Raw genomic sequence first — 17,828 nt, forward strand, 5'->3', positions numbered from 1 at the left:
ACGTGGGTTAGCATTACACTGTATTTGTGACAGTGCTATAGTGTGTCAAATGTGTGTTTCATCAAAAGAACAAGCGTGTGACACCAAATCATGATTTGGTCACCATTTGCCAGGTTTATGGAAACCATGCATCAAGAATTTATGGAAGCTATACATGAGGAATTGTAAGAGTAAAATGAAGCAAATAAATTATAAAATAAGAGAAGATTTTAATTTCAACTAGTTTTTAGTCAACAAGAACTACAATATTTTCACAGGTAGCACTGCATTGACAAGATAAGAAATGCTATGATACAAACTGATTTAAATTATAATGTTGATATTTTTTAAAGTGTGCACTAGAAGAAAGACCAGATTGCTCTTTACCAGCACACAATGCCTTCTCAATAAACTTGATGTGATAATTTTGACAAAAGGAATATGTCAAAAAGGAAAAAAAATTGTGAAGAGAGCTAATATTTTTCCACACAGGTCAGCCAACATTTAAGTATATACTTTATGTGGATCTATATTTAGTTTCTTTGTCAGCCACTGGGATCTAAGCTTGTTTACAATAAGAAAATAAATATATCTGCAAATTTTCATGTATAAAGTGGTGGAAAAATGTAAAACTTGATCAAATTCTTCAGATACATATAACAAAAGTATTATCTGTCTGCAAGGGTAAGCAACTTTTTTTTTTTTTGTACTTTATGCAGGTTATGTTATTAGTACCATAATTGTGTGTAATAACCCCAAACAAGTATATTATACATAGTTTGTTGTAAGTATTCTTTTTTTATTGAGTGCATTCAGAAAGTTAAATTGTTCACAACAAATTGTTACTGTATTTTACATAGTGAAAATATTGCTACTCTGGAGCTGGCTTTAATTGTGTTTAACCTTTTAAACACACAGTTATATACAAGCAATTTCTTTCATGTAATTAGCAAGAGTCCATGAGCTAGTAACGTATGAGCTATACATTCCTACCAGGAGGGGCAAAGTTTCCCAAACCTCAAAATGCCTATAAATACACCCCTCACCACACCCACAATTCAGTTTTACAAATTTTGCCTCCCATGGAGGTGGTGAAGTAAGTTTGTGCTAGATTCTACGTTGATATGCGCTTCGCAGCAGGCTGAAGCCTGGTTTTCCTCTCAGAGTGCAGTGAATGTCAGAGGGATGTGAAGAGAGTATTGCCTATTTGAATACCATGGTCTTCCTCTAGGGGATCTATTTCATAGGTTCTCTGTTATCGGTCGTAGAGATTTCTTCTCCTACCTCCCTTTTCAGATCGACGATATACTCTTATATAGCATTACCTCTACTGATTCTTGTTTCAGTACTGGTTTGGCTATCTACTATATGTAGATGAGTGTCTTAGGGTAAGTAAGTCTTATTTCTATTTATGACACTCAAAGCTATGGTTGGGCACTTTATATGTAAAGTTTTAAATATATGTGTTTAAACTTATATTTGCCATGATTCAGGATAATCAGTATTCCTTCATTCAGACTGTCAGTTTCATTTTTTTGGGAAAATTAATATATAAATTTTATTTTTCTTACCTTTCAATTTTTAATTGACTTTTTTTCAAAATTGCGGGCTGTTAGGCTCGCGGGTGCAGAAAATGCTTCTATTTATTGCGTCATTTTTGGCGCAAGACTTTTTGGCGCAAAAATTTCGTCATTTCCGGCGTCATAGTTGGCGCCGGAAGTTTTCACGTAATTGCGTCAATTTTTTTACGTATGTGTATTGCGGACGGTTTTTTTGGCGTAAAAAAATATGGGCGTCATTCTTGGCGCCAAAAATGTGGGCGTCATACTTGGCGCCAGTTTTTTTCACATTATTTCAGTCTCACTTTTTAGTTGCTTCTGGTTTTCTAGAGGCTTGTTTCATTTTACATTTTTTCCCATTCCTGAAACTGCCATTTAAGGAATTTGATAATTTTGCTTTATATGTTGTTTTTTTCTTTTACATATTGCAAGATGTCACTACCTGACCCTGGATCAGAATCTACTTCTGGAAAAGCGCTGCATGATGTCGGTTCTACCAAAGCTAAGTGCATTTGTTGTAAACTTTTGGTAACTGTTCCTCTGTCTGTAGTTTGTGTTAGTTGTCATGATAAGCTATCCAACGCTGATAATATTTCCATTAGTAATAATCCATTACCTGTTGTTGTTCCTTCAACATCTAATGTTCAGGATGTTCCTGTTAATGTTAAAGAATTTGTTTCTAATTCTATTCGGAAGGCTCTGTCTGTTATTCCTCCTTCTAGTAAACGTAAGAGGTCTTTTAAAACTTCTCATATTTCAGATTAATTTTTAAATGACCGCCATCATTCTGACTTATCTATTTCTGATGAGGATCTATCTGGTTCAGAAGATTCTACCTCAGATATTGACACTGATAAATCTTCATATTTGTTTAAGATGGAGTTTATTCATTCTTTACTTAAAGAAATGTTGATTGCATTAGATATGGAGGAGTCTAGTCCTCTTGATATTAAAACTACTAAGCGTTTAAATTCAGTTTTTAAACCTCATGTAGTAATTCCAGAGGTTTTTCCAGTTCCTTATGCTATTTCAGAAATAATTTCTAGGGAATGAAATAGTCGGGGTACTTAATTTACTCCTCCAAGGTTTAAGAAATTGTACCCTTTGCCATCTGATAGATTAGAGTTTTGGGAGAAAATCCCCAAAGTTGATGGGGCTATCTCTACTCTTGCTAAACGTACTACTATTCCTACGGCAGATAGTACTTCGTTTAAGGATCCTTTAGATAGGAAGCTTGAATCCTTTCTAAGGAAGGCTTATTTATGTTCAGGTAATCTTCTTAGACCAGCTATTTATTTGGCTGATGTTGCTGCAGCTTCAACTTTCTGGTTGGAGGCTTTAGCACAACAAGCAAGTGTCAGACCATAATGCTTATAGCATTGTTAAACTCCTTCAACATGCTAATAACTTTGTTTCTGATGGCATTTTCGATATCATCAGAATTGATGTCAGGTATATGTCTTTAGCTATTTTAGCTAGAAGAGCTTTATGGCTTAAGTCTTGGAATGCAGATATGACTTCTAAGTCAACTTTGCTTTCTCTTTCTTTCCAAGGTAATAAATTATTTGGTTCTCAGTTGGATTCAATAATTTCAACTTTTACTGGGGGGAAGGGAGCCTTTTTACCTCAGGATAAAAAATCTACAGGTAAATATAGGGCTGCTAATAGTTTTCGTTCCCTTCGTCAGAATAAGGAACAAAAGCCTGACCCTTCCTCTAAAGGAACAGTTTCCGTTTGGAAACCTTCTCCAGTCTGGAATAAATCCAAGCTTTTTAGAAAGCCAAAACCAGCTCCCAAATCCGCATGAAGGTGCGGCCCTCATTCCAGCACTGCTGGTAGGGGGCAGGTTACGATTTTTCAAAGATGTTTGGATCAATTCGATTCACAGTCTTTGGATTCAGAACATTGTTTCACAAGGGTACAGAATAGGTGTCAAGGTAAGACCGCCTGTGAGAAGATTCTTTCTTTCACGCATTCCAGTAAACCCAGTAAAGGCTCAGGTGTTTCTGAAATGTGTTTCAGATCTGGAGTCAGCTGGGGTAATTGTGCCAGTTCCAGTTCTGGAACAGGGCCTGGGGTTTTATTCAAATCTGTTCATTGTTCCAAAGAAAGAGAATTCTTTCAGACCAGTTCTGGATCTAAAAATATTGAATCGTTATGTAAGGATACCAACATTCAAAATGGTAACTATAAGGACTATCCTGCCTTTTGTTCAGCAAGGGCATTATATGTCCACAATAGACTTACAGGATGCATATCTTCATATTCCAATTCATCCGGACCATTATCAGTTCCTGAGATTCTCTTTTCTAGACAAGCATTACCAGTTTGTTGCTCTTCATTTTGGCCTAGCAACAGCTCCAAGGATCTTTTCGAAGGTTCTCGGTGCCCTTCTTTCTGTAATAAGGGAGCAGGGTATTGCGGTATTTCCTTATTTGGACGATATCTTGGTACTTGCTCAGTCTTTACATTCTGCAGAATCTCACACAAATCAACTTGTGTTGTTTCTTAAAAGACATGGTTAGAGGATCAATTTACCAAAGAGTTCCTTGATTCCTCAGACAAGGGTAACCTTTTTGGGTTTTCAAATAGATTCAGTGTCAATGACTTTGTCTCTAACAGAAAAGAGACGTATGAAATTGGTTTCAGCTTGTCGAAACCTTCAGTCTCAATCTTTCCCTTCGGTAGCTTTGTGCATGGAAATTTTAGGTCTCATGACTGCTTCATCGGACGCAATCCCTTTTGCTCGTTTTCACATGAGATGTCTTCAGCTTTGTATGCTGAACCAATGGTGCAGGGATTATACAAAAATATCACAATTAATATCCTTAAATCCCAATGTTCGATCTTCTCTGACTTGGTGGTTAGATCACCATCGTTTAGTTCAAGGGGCCTCTTTTGTTCGTCCAACCTGGACTGAGATCTCAACAGATGCGAGTCCTTCAGGTTGGGGGGCTGTATGGGGACCTCTGACAGTGCAGGGGGTTTGGGTATCTCAGGAGGCGAGATTACCAATCAACATTTTTGAACTCCGTGCGATTTTCAGAGCTCTTTAGTTCTGGCCTCTTCTGAGGAGAGAATCGTTTATTTGTTTTCAGACAGACAATGTCACAACCGTGGCATATGTCAATCATCAAGGGGGGACTCACAGTCCTCAGGCTATGAAAGAAGTATCTTGGATACTTGTATGGGCGGAATCCAGATCCTGTCTAATTTCTGCGGTTCACATCCCAGGTATAGACAATTGGTAAGCGGATTATCTCAGTCGCTAGATGTTACATCCAGGCGAATGGTCTCTTCACCCAGAGGTATTTCTTCAGATTGTTCAAATCTGGGGGCTTCCAGAAATAGATCTGATGGCCTCTCATCTAAACAAGAAACTTCCCAGGTATCTGTCCAGATCCAGGGAGCCTCAGGCGGAAGCAGTGGACGCGTTGTCACTTCCTTGGAATTATCAACCTGCTTATATCTTTCCGCCTCTAGTTCTTCTTCCAAGAGTGATTTCCAAAATCCTAATGGAGCGTTCGTTTGTACTGCTGGTGGCTCCAGCATGGCCACACAGGTTTTGGTATGCGGATCTCGTTCGGATGGAAAGTTGCCAACTTTGGACACTTCCGTTAAGGCCAGACCTTTTGTCTCAAGGCCCATTTTTCCATCAGGATCTCAAATCATTAAATTTGAAGGTATGGAGATTGAACGATTAATACTTAGTCATCGAGGTTTCTCTGACTCAGTGATTAGTACTATGTTACAGGCTCGTAAATTGGTGTCTAGAAAGATCTATTACCGAGTCTGGAAGACTTACTTTTCTTGGTGTTCTTCACATAAATTCTCTTGGCATTCTTTTAGAATTCCTAGAATTTTACAATTTCTTCAAGATGGTTTGGATAAGGGTTTGTCTGCAAGTTCTTTGAAAGGCCAAATCTCTTCTCTTTCTGTTCTTTTTCACAGAAAGATTGCTAATCATCCTGATATTCATTGTTTTGTACAGGCTTTGGTTCGTGTCAAGCCTGTCATTAAGTCAATCTCTCCTCCTTGGAGTCTCAATTTGGTTCTGAGGGCTTTACAGGCTCCTCCGTTTGAACCTATGCATTCTCCTGGATATTAAATTACTTTCTTGGAAAGTTTTGTTCCTTTTGGCCATCTCTTCTGCTAGTAGAGTTTCTGAGTTATCTGCTCTTTCTTGTGAATCTCCTTTTCTGATTTTTCATCAGGATAATGCTGTGTTGCGGACTTCATTTAATTTTTTACCTAAGGTTGTGAATTCTAACAACATTAGTAGAGAAATTGTTGTCCCTTCATTGTGTCCTAATCCTAAGAATTCTCTGGAAAGATCTTTACATTCTTTGGATGTAGTAAGAGCTTTGAAATATTGTGTTGAAGCTACTAAAGATTTCAGAAAGACTTCTAGTCTATTTGTTATTTTTTCTGGTTCTAGGAAAGGTCAGAAGGCTTCTGCAATTTCTTAGGCGTCTTGGTTAAAGTCTTTGATTCATCATGCTTATGTACAGTCAGGTAAATCCCTGCCTCAAAGGATTACGGCTCATTCTACTAGGCCAGTTTCTACTTCTTGGGCTTTTAGGAATGAAGCTTCTGTTGATCAGATTTGCAAAGCAGCAACTTGGTCTTCTTTGCATACTTTTACTAAATTCTATCATTTTGATGTTTTCTCTTCTTCTGAAGCAGTTTTTGGTAGAAAAGTACTTCAGGCAGCTGTTTCAGTTTGATTCTTCTGCTTATAATTTCAGTTTTTTTCATTATAAGATTAAAACTTTTTGATTTGGGTTGTGGATTATTTTTTCAGTGGAATTGGCTGTCTTTATTTGATCCCTCCCTCTCTAGTGACTCTTGCGTGGAAGTTCCACATCTTGGGTATCTGCTATCCCATACGTCACTAGTCTGCCACCTAAAACGTTACGACCGCTGCTTCTTAACTTACGTTTCAGGCAAGCCTGAAACGATGGGCGTATAATGCAGCATCCGCTACTTAATAAATCTACCCCTAAGTCACAATCACACCGATGTGTTTGTCAGTAGCTGTGTCTTCATAACCGGGTTTTAAAATAGGAGCGTACAATCCGGACTTTCATAGGAACCTATTGTAATCCATTTTTCTGTAGCTATATGTTCACTTTCAAACTTTGACAAGTATTGTTTTTTTACAATATTTATTTCTATTGTTTGTTAAAGCACCACTTCCATTTGAGTGTGTTCTTAAAACAAGATGGCAACTACAGGTTTCTATTAATAGGACTTATAATACGTTCTGATACTAGATTTTCAAGTACTTCTCCCTTTAAAAACTGTATTTGCCTAGGAAACTTTCAAACAAGATTGTGCTTTTGTGACTTGTGCACTCTAAATCTGAAGAGGGTCATGTGTTTCAAAGTGCCTGCACCTACATTATTGAAATCACATTCATGATGTTTACAAGTTCAAAAATGTAGGCGCAATATATAACCCTATTTGGACTTTAGAATGCATGAAGATAAGTCCCCTAAAAAATCTGGTAGTAATAAAAAGGCTTTTATCGAGGATCCAAAAATATGTTTGTGGATGAGGAAAAGAGAATCCAAAAATATGTTCGCAGATGAAGGTATGTTTGTGGATGAGGGTAAGAGCCAAAAATTGGCTATTGTGATCCTGTTAAATCTAAAATTGGCCTTTTCAACCCGGAAAATAGCCAAAAAAGTCTCAGCTGATAGATTGTGATCAAAGCATTAGTTTTCTATGTTTTAAACTATATGCAGCTAACTCATGTTCTTCTTTTACTGGTAGAGGAACAACATTCACATTTAAGAAATGAGTCAAGTTTGTTCAACTATTTTAGCAGCTAGAAACCTGTTGGTTTGTTTTTTGATTTTCCCCCAGATGCGTTCTGTTTTACTATATTTTAATGGCTATATAAAAATGTATGCTTTATGTTAACACTATGCAGGTGTACATTGCGTATTGCTACATTGGTGATAGGCTTTTCAAATTTGTTTTAAGGAACTAGTGCCAAACGAAGAGTTAAAAGAGAAAATGTTAGTACGAATAATACAGAAGAACATTTGTCAGAAAGAAAACGTAAACTCTCACCGGACAACAAACTTAATAAAGAAAACATTCTTACAAAGAAGAAAAATATTGCGTCTCTTCTTGAACCCAAGGTACAGTAGCTACCTTAGTTACTTCTAAAGATTTGTCTTTTTTTTTTTTTCTGTTTTACTCTTCTTTTTTTTTTCCACAGCTGCTATTCTCTTTTACTTAAAATGCTGTTTCATTATTTCTGCTATCCAGATGCAAATTAACTTCATATATATCACAAATTCTTTGATTTGTGATTTAAATACAAGCAAGTGGAATGTAGTATATAATAGACAAAATTATCTTCTGGAATAAGTATTTCTCATGTCTTGCTTTCCCTTGAGATTGACTGTGAACGGTTTGTATTCCTTTGCATTTATATTTTATTGAAATCTCAACTTTGCAATGTAATAGGCACAGCTATTTTTTTTGTTTTAATATATGTGATGTGGGCTCATTTATTTAAAGGGATACTGAATCCAAATTTTTTCTTTCGTGATTCAGATAGAGCATGCAATTTTAAGCAACGTTCTGATTTACTCCTTTTATCAATTTTTATTCGTTCTCTTATCTTTTTTTGAAAAAGCAGGAATATAAGCTTACATGCCAGCCCATCTTTGGTTCAGCACCTTGGTAGCCGTTGCTGATTGGTGGCTAAATACAGCCACCAATCAACAAGCGCTATCCAGGTTGCTGAACCAAAAATGGGCTGGCTTGTAAGATTACTTTCCCACTTTTTCAATTAAAGATACCAAGAGAGCAAAGAAAAATTGATAATAGGAATAAAATAGAAAGTTGCTTAAAATTGCATGCTCTATCGGAATCATGAAAGAAAAATAATTAATAATTTGTTTATACAGTTTTTTCCCCACCAAAATGTATTATGCTTTAGATATTTTTTACCTACAAAATTTCCATGCTTGCAACTGTAAATCATCTAATGGAGTATAAGGACCCCAGATCAAAGGTTTTTTGCTTCTAAACTGTAAGACAATCCAGTGATACACGGATTTGAGCTGCAATGTCTAGTAATAGGTAACATACAAGCATATTCCAGCCCTTTGAGTACTAAAATACTATGATCTGGATTTGCACAGCTAATAGTGTGTTGCAATTTCACAAGAATAAATGCAGCTCAGAAAAGAGCGGAACAGCGCAAGCGACTGCATACTTCCTCATTTGGATACTTAAGAAGCATTCAAATGCCCACATCTAATTTCTAAAGTTTAAGGAATACCTTTACCAATTATTGTCTTTGATTATATACTATAAATTTGTTTTTCATGGTGCAACCTCAATTTATTGTTATGCTGAAAACACTATATATATATATATATATATATATATATATATATATATATATATATATTTATATATATATACTGTATATATAGGGAATCAGGTTGAATCTTTTTTTTATAGTTTCTGGGAATTAAAAGTAGTATTCAAATAAATAAATAATCAGATTGTAAAATCTTAATGAGAGATTAACGTATCCTACTTGTATTAAATTGATAAATGGTTAGCAGTCTAAATATCTTTATCAACTAACTGGATGAGGTGATAGAGAGCAGTGTTTCCATCGTTGGTGAGTGCACCCAAGATATCTCCTTTACCTTTCCTTTGCTCCTGAACCTTTTTGGAAAATAAAAATCAATGTATTTTCTTTAACTGCCCAAATAATCAAACCATTCAGTAGTTTGTCAAAGTTTCATAATAATGTGGTTATTTTAAAAATGATGGATTGCATTGTTGCATAGAAAAATGCCAATGATTGACTTTTTTAGGTAAAAAAACAAACAAAACTTTTTTTCTCCACAGATTTTGTTTTGCAATAATTTAAATAATGATACAATTTATATAAATCACCAAATACTGATTATCTTCTATTTTTCATTTTTGTGATTTTTTTTTATGTTAAAAATTATTAGTTTCCAAACACACCATGGTGCTCATTATGAGTCATATAACAGTGGGCAACCTAGGTAGGAACTTGGGGCCAATAATCTAAAGTTTGGCTGGCGAGATTATTTAACCTCTTAATGACCAGTAATGTTATGTGTACATCACTGGCCTTTATATGGAGGAGAGGCCTTCCAGAGGGAGGGTGTAATAGTGTGGTCTTGCCTTTTGCAGCAAGACCCGCACTATTATAGCCAGACAATCCCTTAACTTTGTCTCCTTCGTGAAGGGGTTACGCATGCTCGCCAGTCCTTCAGTTTCATTGGTGTCTCACAATGGGACTTATACTGTATATATGAAGCCACTTTTACCCTGAAAACAGGATGTTTTAAAAGGGGCATGTACTGCAAGTATTCACCAAAAATGTTATTTAATTAGAATCGTAAAATTTGTATGTAAATTACATAGGAATAAATTGCATTTAATATGCACAGCATAAACCATAATTTAAATACACTGGATGTGCAAATAACACATACAAGTTTGTAGAAATAAGTGCAAAGTGTAATTGTTGTTTTCTTTCATACAAGTGGTGAGAGTCCACAATCCATAACTCCTGGGAAATACTCTTCTCTACCACTAGGAGGAGGCAAAGATTCCCAAATCCCAAGAGCACTATAAAACCACTTTTACCTCACACATACCTCAGTCTTTCCTTTGCCTCTGCTGGAGGTGGTTGAAAAATAAAGATGTGCATTTGATTCTTCAGAGAGAGGGTTTTTCAGTCTATATAGAGGCCCAATTTCTCCTCAAAGTGCATGCTTGTCATAGTGATGTACAGTCCTTGCCAAATGTTTTGAGAATGACACAAATATTAATTTTCACTAAGTCTGCTGCTTCAATGTTTTTTAAATCTTTTTGGCAGATGTTACTATGGTATACTGAAGTATAATTACAAGCATGTCATAAGTTTCAAAGGCTTTTATTGACAATTACATTAAGTTTATGCAAAAAGTCAATAATTTGCAGTGTGGACCCTTCTTTTTCAAGACCTCTGCAATTTGCCCTGGCATGCTGTCAATCAATTTCTGGGCCACATCCTGACTGATGGCAGCCAATTCTTGCATAATCAATGCTTGGAGTTTGTCAGAATATGTGGGGGGGGCACCCCCTCTTGAGGATTGACCACAAGTTCTCAATGGGATTAAGGTCTGGGGAGTTTCCTGGCCATGGACCCAAAATTTTGATGTTTTGTTCCCCAAGCCACTTTATCACTTTTGCCTTATGGCAAGGTGCTCTATCATGCTGCAGAAAGGCATTGTTAGTCACCAAACTGTTCTTGGATGGTTGGGAGAAGTTGCTCTTGGAGGATGTTTTTGTACCATTCTTTATTCATGGCTGTGTTCTTAGGCAAAATTGTGAGTGGGCCCACTCCCTTGGCTGAGAAGCAACCCCACGCATGAATGGTCTCAGGATGCTTTACTATTGACATGACACAGGACTGATGGTAGTTCTAACCTTTTCTTCTCCAGACAAGGTTTTTGCCCCAAACAATCAGAAAGGGGATTAATCAGAGAAAATGATTTTACCCCAGTCCTCAGCAGTCCAATGCCTGTACATTTTGCAGAATATCAGTCTGTCCCAGATGTTTTTCCTTTGCTGCCCTTCTTGACACCAAGCCATCCTCCAAAGTCTTTGCCTCACTGTGCATGCAGATGCACTCACACCTGCCTACTGCCATTCCTGAGCAAGCTCTGCACTGGTGATGCCCGGATCCCGCAGCTGAATCAACTTTAGGAGATGGTCCTGGTACTTGCAGCCCTCAGGCTTCTTCACAACAATGGAACCTCTCTCCTTGAAGTTCTTGATGATCTGATAAATGGTTGATTTAGGTGCAATCTTAGTAGCCGTAATTTCCTTGCCTGTGAATCCCATTTTCTGCAAAACAATGATGACTGCACGTGTTTCCTTGCAGGTAACCATGGTTAACAGAGGAAGAAGAATGATTTCAAGCACCACCTTCCTTTTAATGCTTCCAGTCTGTTGTTGTAACTTAATTAGCATGACAGAGTGGTCTCTAGCCTTGTCCTCGTCAACACTGACACCTGTGTTAACGAGAAAATCACTGATATGATATCAGCTGGACCTTTTGTGGCAGGACTGAAATACAATGTAAATGTTTTTTTGGGGATTAAGTTCATTTTCATGGCAATGAGGGACTTGCTATTGATCTGATCACTCTTCATAACATTCTGGAGTATATGCACATTGTCATCATAAAAACTGAGGCAGCAGACTTTGTGAAAATTAATATTTGTATCATTCTCAAAACCTTTGGCCAGGACTGTAGGTGTATGGTTTGTGATTTTTTTTTTTCACCTCATAGGAATTTTTTCATAAACCTTCCATAACTGGTTGCAGGGACTTGTCTTTTGCCTCCCCTTATGGATCTAAAATATACTCCTATTCCATAACCTCTGCTGATATGTTTCAGTACTGGTTTGGTTGTCTGCTGCTTGTTTGCTGGTGGACAAGTGTCTATTGGTAAGTATAATGTATTAACATTTAGACACTCTATAGCTATGTTATGTGCACTTTTTAAATGTATGTATGTATGTATATATATATATATATATATATATATATATATATATATATATATATATATATATATATATATATACAGGTACCCCTCAGTTTACGTCGGGGTTAGGTTCCAGAAGGAATGGTTGTAAATCGAAACCGTTGTAAATTGAAACCCAGTTTATAATGTAAGTCAATGGGATGTGAGGGAGATAGGTTCCAGGCCCCTCTCAAAATTGTCATAAGTAACACCTAATACATTATTTCTCTTGTAAGATGTATCGAGTCCACAGATTCATCCATACTTGTGGGATATTCTCCTTCCTTACAGGAAGTGGCAAAGAGAGCACCCACAGCAGAGCTGTCTATATAGCTCCTCCCTTAGCTCCACCCCCCAGTCATTCTCTTTGCCTACTCTAAGTACTAGGAAGGGTAAAGTGAGTGTGGTGACAAAAATGTTAGTTTTTATTTTCTCAAGCAAAAGTTTGTTATTTTAAATGGTCAGTACTATTTACTCTCTGGCAGAAAAGGGATGAAGATTTCTGCAAGGAGGATGATGATCTTAGCACTTTGTAACTAAGATCCACAGCTGTTCTCACAAGGGCTGAAGAGTACAGTTCAGTTGGGGGAACGGTTTGTAGGCTAAACTGCATTGAGGTATGTTCAGTCTATTTTTTTCTAGACAGACTGTTAATTCTAGAAAAGGCTGGCAATATCCCCATGAGGGAAGGGTAAGCTGTATTCAGACACTTAGTAGGAATCCCAGCTTGCATAAAGGGCTCATTAGTTACTGGTGACACTGATAGGAAAAAATGTTTTTGTTTTTTATAAAAAATGTAAATATAACGTTTTTTGAGGGACTTTAAGGGGTCATTGTGCCTTGGTTAAGGGTTATTAAACCACATGGCTAGTTTAAGAAACACTCTGTTGTGTTTCTTTTAGCAGAGCTGTGGCAAGGTGCTGAACGTTTTTTTACCGGTGTTTGACGTTTTGTCAATCCAGTTTTTACATTAAGGGGTTAATTGTTTATTTGCATAGCTGTGCAAAGTTACTAAGGCTTTATGATGCTACTGTAAAAATTTTGTTTCCTCTCCTCCCACGTCTGGTTGCCAGAATCAAGCAGGAGAGAGCTTCGGTGATTCTGATAGCACCTGCGTGGCCACGCAGGACTTGGTATGCAGACCTAGTGGACATGTCATTGGTTCCACCGTGGACTCTGCCAATGAGGCAGGACCTTCTAATCCAAGGTCCATTCACGCATCCAAATCTAATTTCTCTGCGTCTGACTGCTTGGAGATTGAACGCCTGATTCTATCAAAGCGTGGTTTCTCCGAGTCGGTCATTGATACCCTTATTCAAGCTAGAAAGCCTGTCACCAGGAAGATTTATCATAAGATTTGGTGCAAATATTTTTATTGGTGTGAATCCAAGGGTTACTCATGGAGTAAGATTAGGATTCCTAGAATATTGTCTTTTCTCCAAGAAGGATTGGAGAAGGGATTATCAGCTAGTTCCTTAAAATGACAAATATCTGCTTTGTCTATTCTTTTACACAAACGTCTTGCAGATGTCCCAGAAGTTCAAGCATTTAGTCAGGCCTTGGTCAGGATCAAGCCTGTATTTAAACCTGTTGCTCCACCATGGAGCCTAAACTTAGTTCTTAAAGTTCTTCAAGGGGTTCCGTTTGAACCTATGCATTCCATAGATATTAAGCTTCTATCTTGGAAAGTTTTGTTTTTAGTAGCTATCTTTTCGGCTCAAAGAGTTTCTGAGTTATCTGCTTTACAGTGTGACTCACCTTACCTTGTTTTCAATGCAGATAAGGTGGTTTTGCGTACCAAACCTGGGTTTCTTCCTAAGGTTGTTTCTAATAGGAATATCAATCAGGAGATTGTTGTTCCTTCACTGTGTCCTAATCCTTCATCAAAGAAGGAACATCTGTTGCACAATCTTTATGTGGTTCGTGCTTTAAAGTTCTACTTACAAGCAACTAAAGATTTTCGTCAAACATCTTCATTGTTTGTTGTTTATTCTGGTAAACGTAGAGGTCAAAAGGCTACGGCTACCTCTCTTTCCTTTTGGCTGAAAAGCATCTTTCGTTTGGCTTATGAGACTGCTGGCCAGCAGCCTCCTGAAAGAATTACTGCTCATTCTACATGGCTTCCACATGGGCTTTTAAAAATGAGGCTTCTGTTGAACAGATTTGTAAGGCGGCGACTTGGTCTTCGCTTCATACGTTTTCCAAATTTTCCAAATTCGATACTTTTGCTTCTTCGGAGGCTATTTTTGGGAGAAAGGTTCTACAAGCAGTGGTGCCTTCCGTTTAAGGTACTTGTCTTGTCCCTCCCTTCATCCGTGTCCTAAAGCTTTGGTATTGGTATCCCACAAGTATGGATGAATCCGTGGACTCGATACATCTTACAAGAGAAAACATAATTTATGCTTACCTGATAAATTTATTTCTCTTGTGATGTATCAAGTCCATGGCCCGCCCTGTTTATTTAAGACAGGCAGTATATTTTTATTTAATAAACTTCAGTCACCACTGCACCCTATAGTTTCTCCTTTTTCTTCCTAGCCTTCGGTCGAATGACTGGGGGGTGGAGCTAAGGGAGGAGCTATATAGACAGCTCTGCTGTGGTTGATCTCTTTGCCACTTCCTGTAAGGAAGGAGAATATCCCACAAGTATGGATAAATCCGTGGACTCGATACATCAGAAGAGAAATAAATTTATCAGGTAAGCATAAATTATGTTTTTTAAAGCTTAGAAATGAAGACTTTAAATGCTAAACAGCATTATAAACGTAATAAAATAATCACACATCACACAACACAGAATATATAATTAAACTAAGTTAAATGAACAAAAACATTTGTGAAACAGCGTTATAAACCTAATAAAATAATCACACAACACAGACTTCACTTGCATTTTTCTGCAAACAGTTCTTTTTATGCATTCCAAACTGGACTGATTTATAGACAGGAAGATCTTGTTCCTTTGAAATCTGCTCGATAGCTCAGGTCTGGTTAAACTGATTAATTTCAGCTTGCTTGGCTTTGCTGCAACACAAGCGGACAGCTCCACCTACTGGCTATTTTAATAAATGCACTGCTTCTCAATGCTTTTCAATAGCTGTCACATGACTGGAAAAAAAGGTTGTTTTTCTGAAACAGTGTAAATTGAACCATTGTAAAACAAGGGCCACCTGTATGTATGTATATATATATATATATATATATATATATATATATATATATGCTAATATAAATATGCCTGGGACAGGATACTGGACATTTTTCCCCTTGTTGTTTTGCATGCATCTGCTTTTTTGGCTCGCTTAGTTTGATGGGTTAACGAATGTCGGGTAAGCCTTTGGCTTTATTACAGTTTCTTTCACCCTAGGGCTGATTTACACATGTCGGGTTAGCGTACGTCTTCTGCTATGTCATATGCTATAATGGAGCAGTCTGATTCTGCCCTTAATCTACCCAAGAAACTGAGTCTCCTGAACACTATTCTATCATTATTAGGTGTGCTTATTGTAAAAAAGCTGAGGTGCCTTCTCCAGCTTTTTTATGTCGCTCTTGATTAGAATTATTAATGTGATCAGACCAACCTAATGCTGTTTCTTTGGGTATTATTAGATATAATTCATGTGTTTGTTCATTACAGAAGAACATTAAAGGAATAGTCTACTCAAAATTAAACTTTCATGATTCAGATACAGCATGCAATTTTAAGCCACTTTCTAATTTACTCCTATTATCACATTTCTTCCTTCTTTTGGTATCTTTATTTAAAAAAGCAGGAATGTAAGCATAGGAGCCGGACCATTTTTGGTTCAGAACCTGGTTAGCGCATTCTGATTGGTGTCTAAATGTAGCCACTAATCAGCAAGCGCTACCCAGATGCTGAACCAAAAATGGGCCGGCTCCTAAGCTAACATTCAAATAAAGATACCAAGAGAATGAAAAAAAATAAAATAGGAGTAAATTAGAAAGTTGCTTAAAATGGCATGCTCTATTTGAATCATGAACGTTTAATTGACTAGACTATTCCTTTACCCCTTAGTGACCAGACCATTTTTCAATTTTCTTACTGTTTGGGACCAGTGCTATTTTTACATTTCTGTTGTGTTTGTGTTTAGCTGTAATTTTTTTCTTACTCATTTACTGTACCCACACACATTAAGTACCGTTTTTCTTGCCATTAAATGGAAAAATGGTTATTATTTTTCATCATATCTTATAATTTACTATAAAAAAAAATATATAAAATATGATGAAAAAATGGAAAAGAAACACACCTTTCTCCTGTTAAGTGTAGTCAGTCCACGGGTCATCCATTACTTATGGGATTATAACTCCTCCCTAACAGGAAGTGCAAGAGGATCACCCAAGCAGAGCTGCTATATAGCTCCTCCCCTCTACGTCATATCCAGTCATTCTCTTGCACCTAAGTAAAGATAGGACGTGTGAGAGGACTGTGGTGTGTTAAACTTAGTTTTTATTTCTTCAATCAAAAGTTTGTTATTTTACATGGCACCGGAGTGTGTTGTTTGTTCTCAGGCAGCATTAGAAGAAGAATCTGCCTGAGTTTTCTATGATCTTAGCAGTCGTAACTAAGATCCACTTGCTGTTCTCGGCCATTCTGAGGAGTGAGGTAACTTCAGAACAGGGGATAGCATGCAGGGCCCACCTGCAAGGAGGTATGTGCAGTAAATTATTTTCTAAGGAATGGAATTGACTGAGAAAATACTGTGCAGCCTTAAATGCAGTAGTAGCGACTGGTATCAGGCTGATAAGTATGTATGTATACTCTGAGGTATTTCTGGGGAATGGAATTTCACTAAGAAAATACTGTCAATATTAAAGTAATATTTGAGCCTGCTCTGCAGTGAAAGCGACTAGCAGCAGGCTTATTAATAACACTTCATAATTTTCAATTTTAAAACGTTTACTGGCATGTTAATCGTTTTTTCTGAGGTACTTGGTGATAAAACTTTATGGGCATGATTTTTACCACATGGCTGTCGTTTTTTTTTTTCTGCATAAAAACAGTTTACTGAGCTTCCCCACTGTTGTAATATGAGTGGGAGGGGCCTATTTTAGCACTTTATTGCGTAGTAAAAATTTAGTCACAGTCTTCCTATTTCTTCCTCCATGATCCAGGACGTCTCTACAGAGCCCAGGGGTCTCCAAAGCTATTTTTGAGGGAGGTAATCAGTCACAGCAGACCTGTGACAGTGTGTTTGACTGTGATAAAAAAGTTTATTATTTCAACTGTTATCCGTTTTGGGTATTAAGGGGTTAATCATCCTTTTGCTGGTGGGTGCAATCCTCTGCTAACTTTATACATTTTCTGTTAAAATTTGGTTATTTTAACATATTTGGCTTATTGTTAATTCAACTGTGTCACATTTTTATGTTTCTTAAAGGCGCAGTAGCGTTTTTTATATAGCTTGTAAATTTATTTAAAAGTTTTTTCCAAGCTTGCTAGTGTTATTGCTAGTCTGTTTAAACATGTCTGACACAGATGAATCTGTTTGTTCACTATGTTTAAAGGCCAATGTGGAGCCCAATAGAAATTTGTGCACTCAATGTATAGATGTTACTTTGAATAAAAGTCAAACTTTATATGTTAAAAGAATATCACCAGACAATGAGGGGGAAGTTATGCCGACTAACTCTCCTCACGTGTCAGTACCTTCGCCTCCCGCATAGGAGGTGCG

General features: G+C 37.1%; 1 protein-coding gene across 3 annotated transcripts in view; it reads left to right on the plus strand.

Annotated features, from left to right (window-relative positions):
- APLF (aprataxin and PNKP like factor) overlaps window positions 1–17,828 on the plus strand; it is a 1,047,939-nt gene that overhangs the window by 436,034 nt on the left and 594,077 nt on the right. For all 3 annotated transcript variants that reach the window (XM_053712114.1, XM_053712115.1, XM_053712116.1), the window contains one exon: window positions 7,530–7,690. In XM_053712114.1, the coding sequence (XP_053568089.1) occupies window positions 7,530–7,690 (161 nt within the window). The remainder of the gene's footprint in view (window positions 1–7,529; window positions 7,691–17,828) is intronic.

The sequence above is a fragment of the Bombina bombina genome, chromosome 4 (genome assembly GCF_027579735.1).
Source record: "Bombina bombina isolate aBomBom1 chromosome 4, aBomBom1.pri, whole genome shotgun sequence".
NCBI classification, from domain to species: domain Eukaryota; kingdom Metazoa; phylum Chordata; class Amphibia; order Anura; family Bombinatoridae; genus Bombina; species Bombina bombina.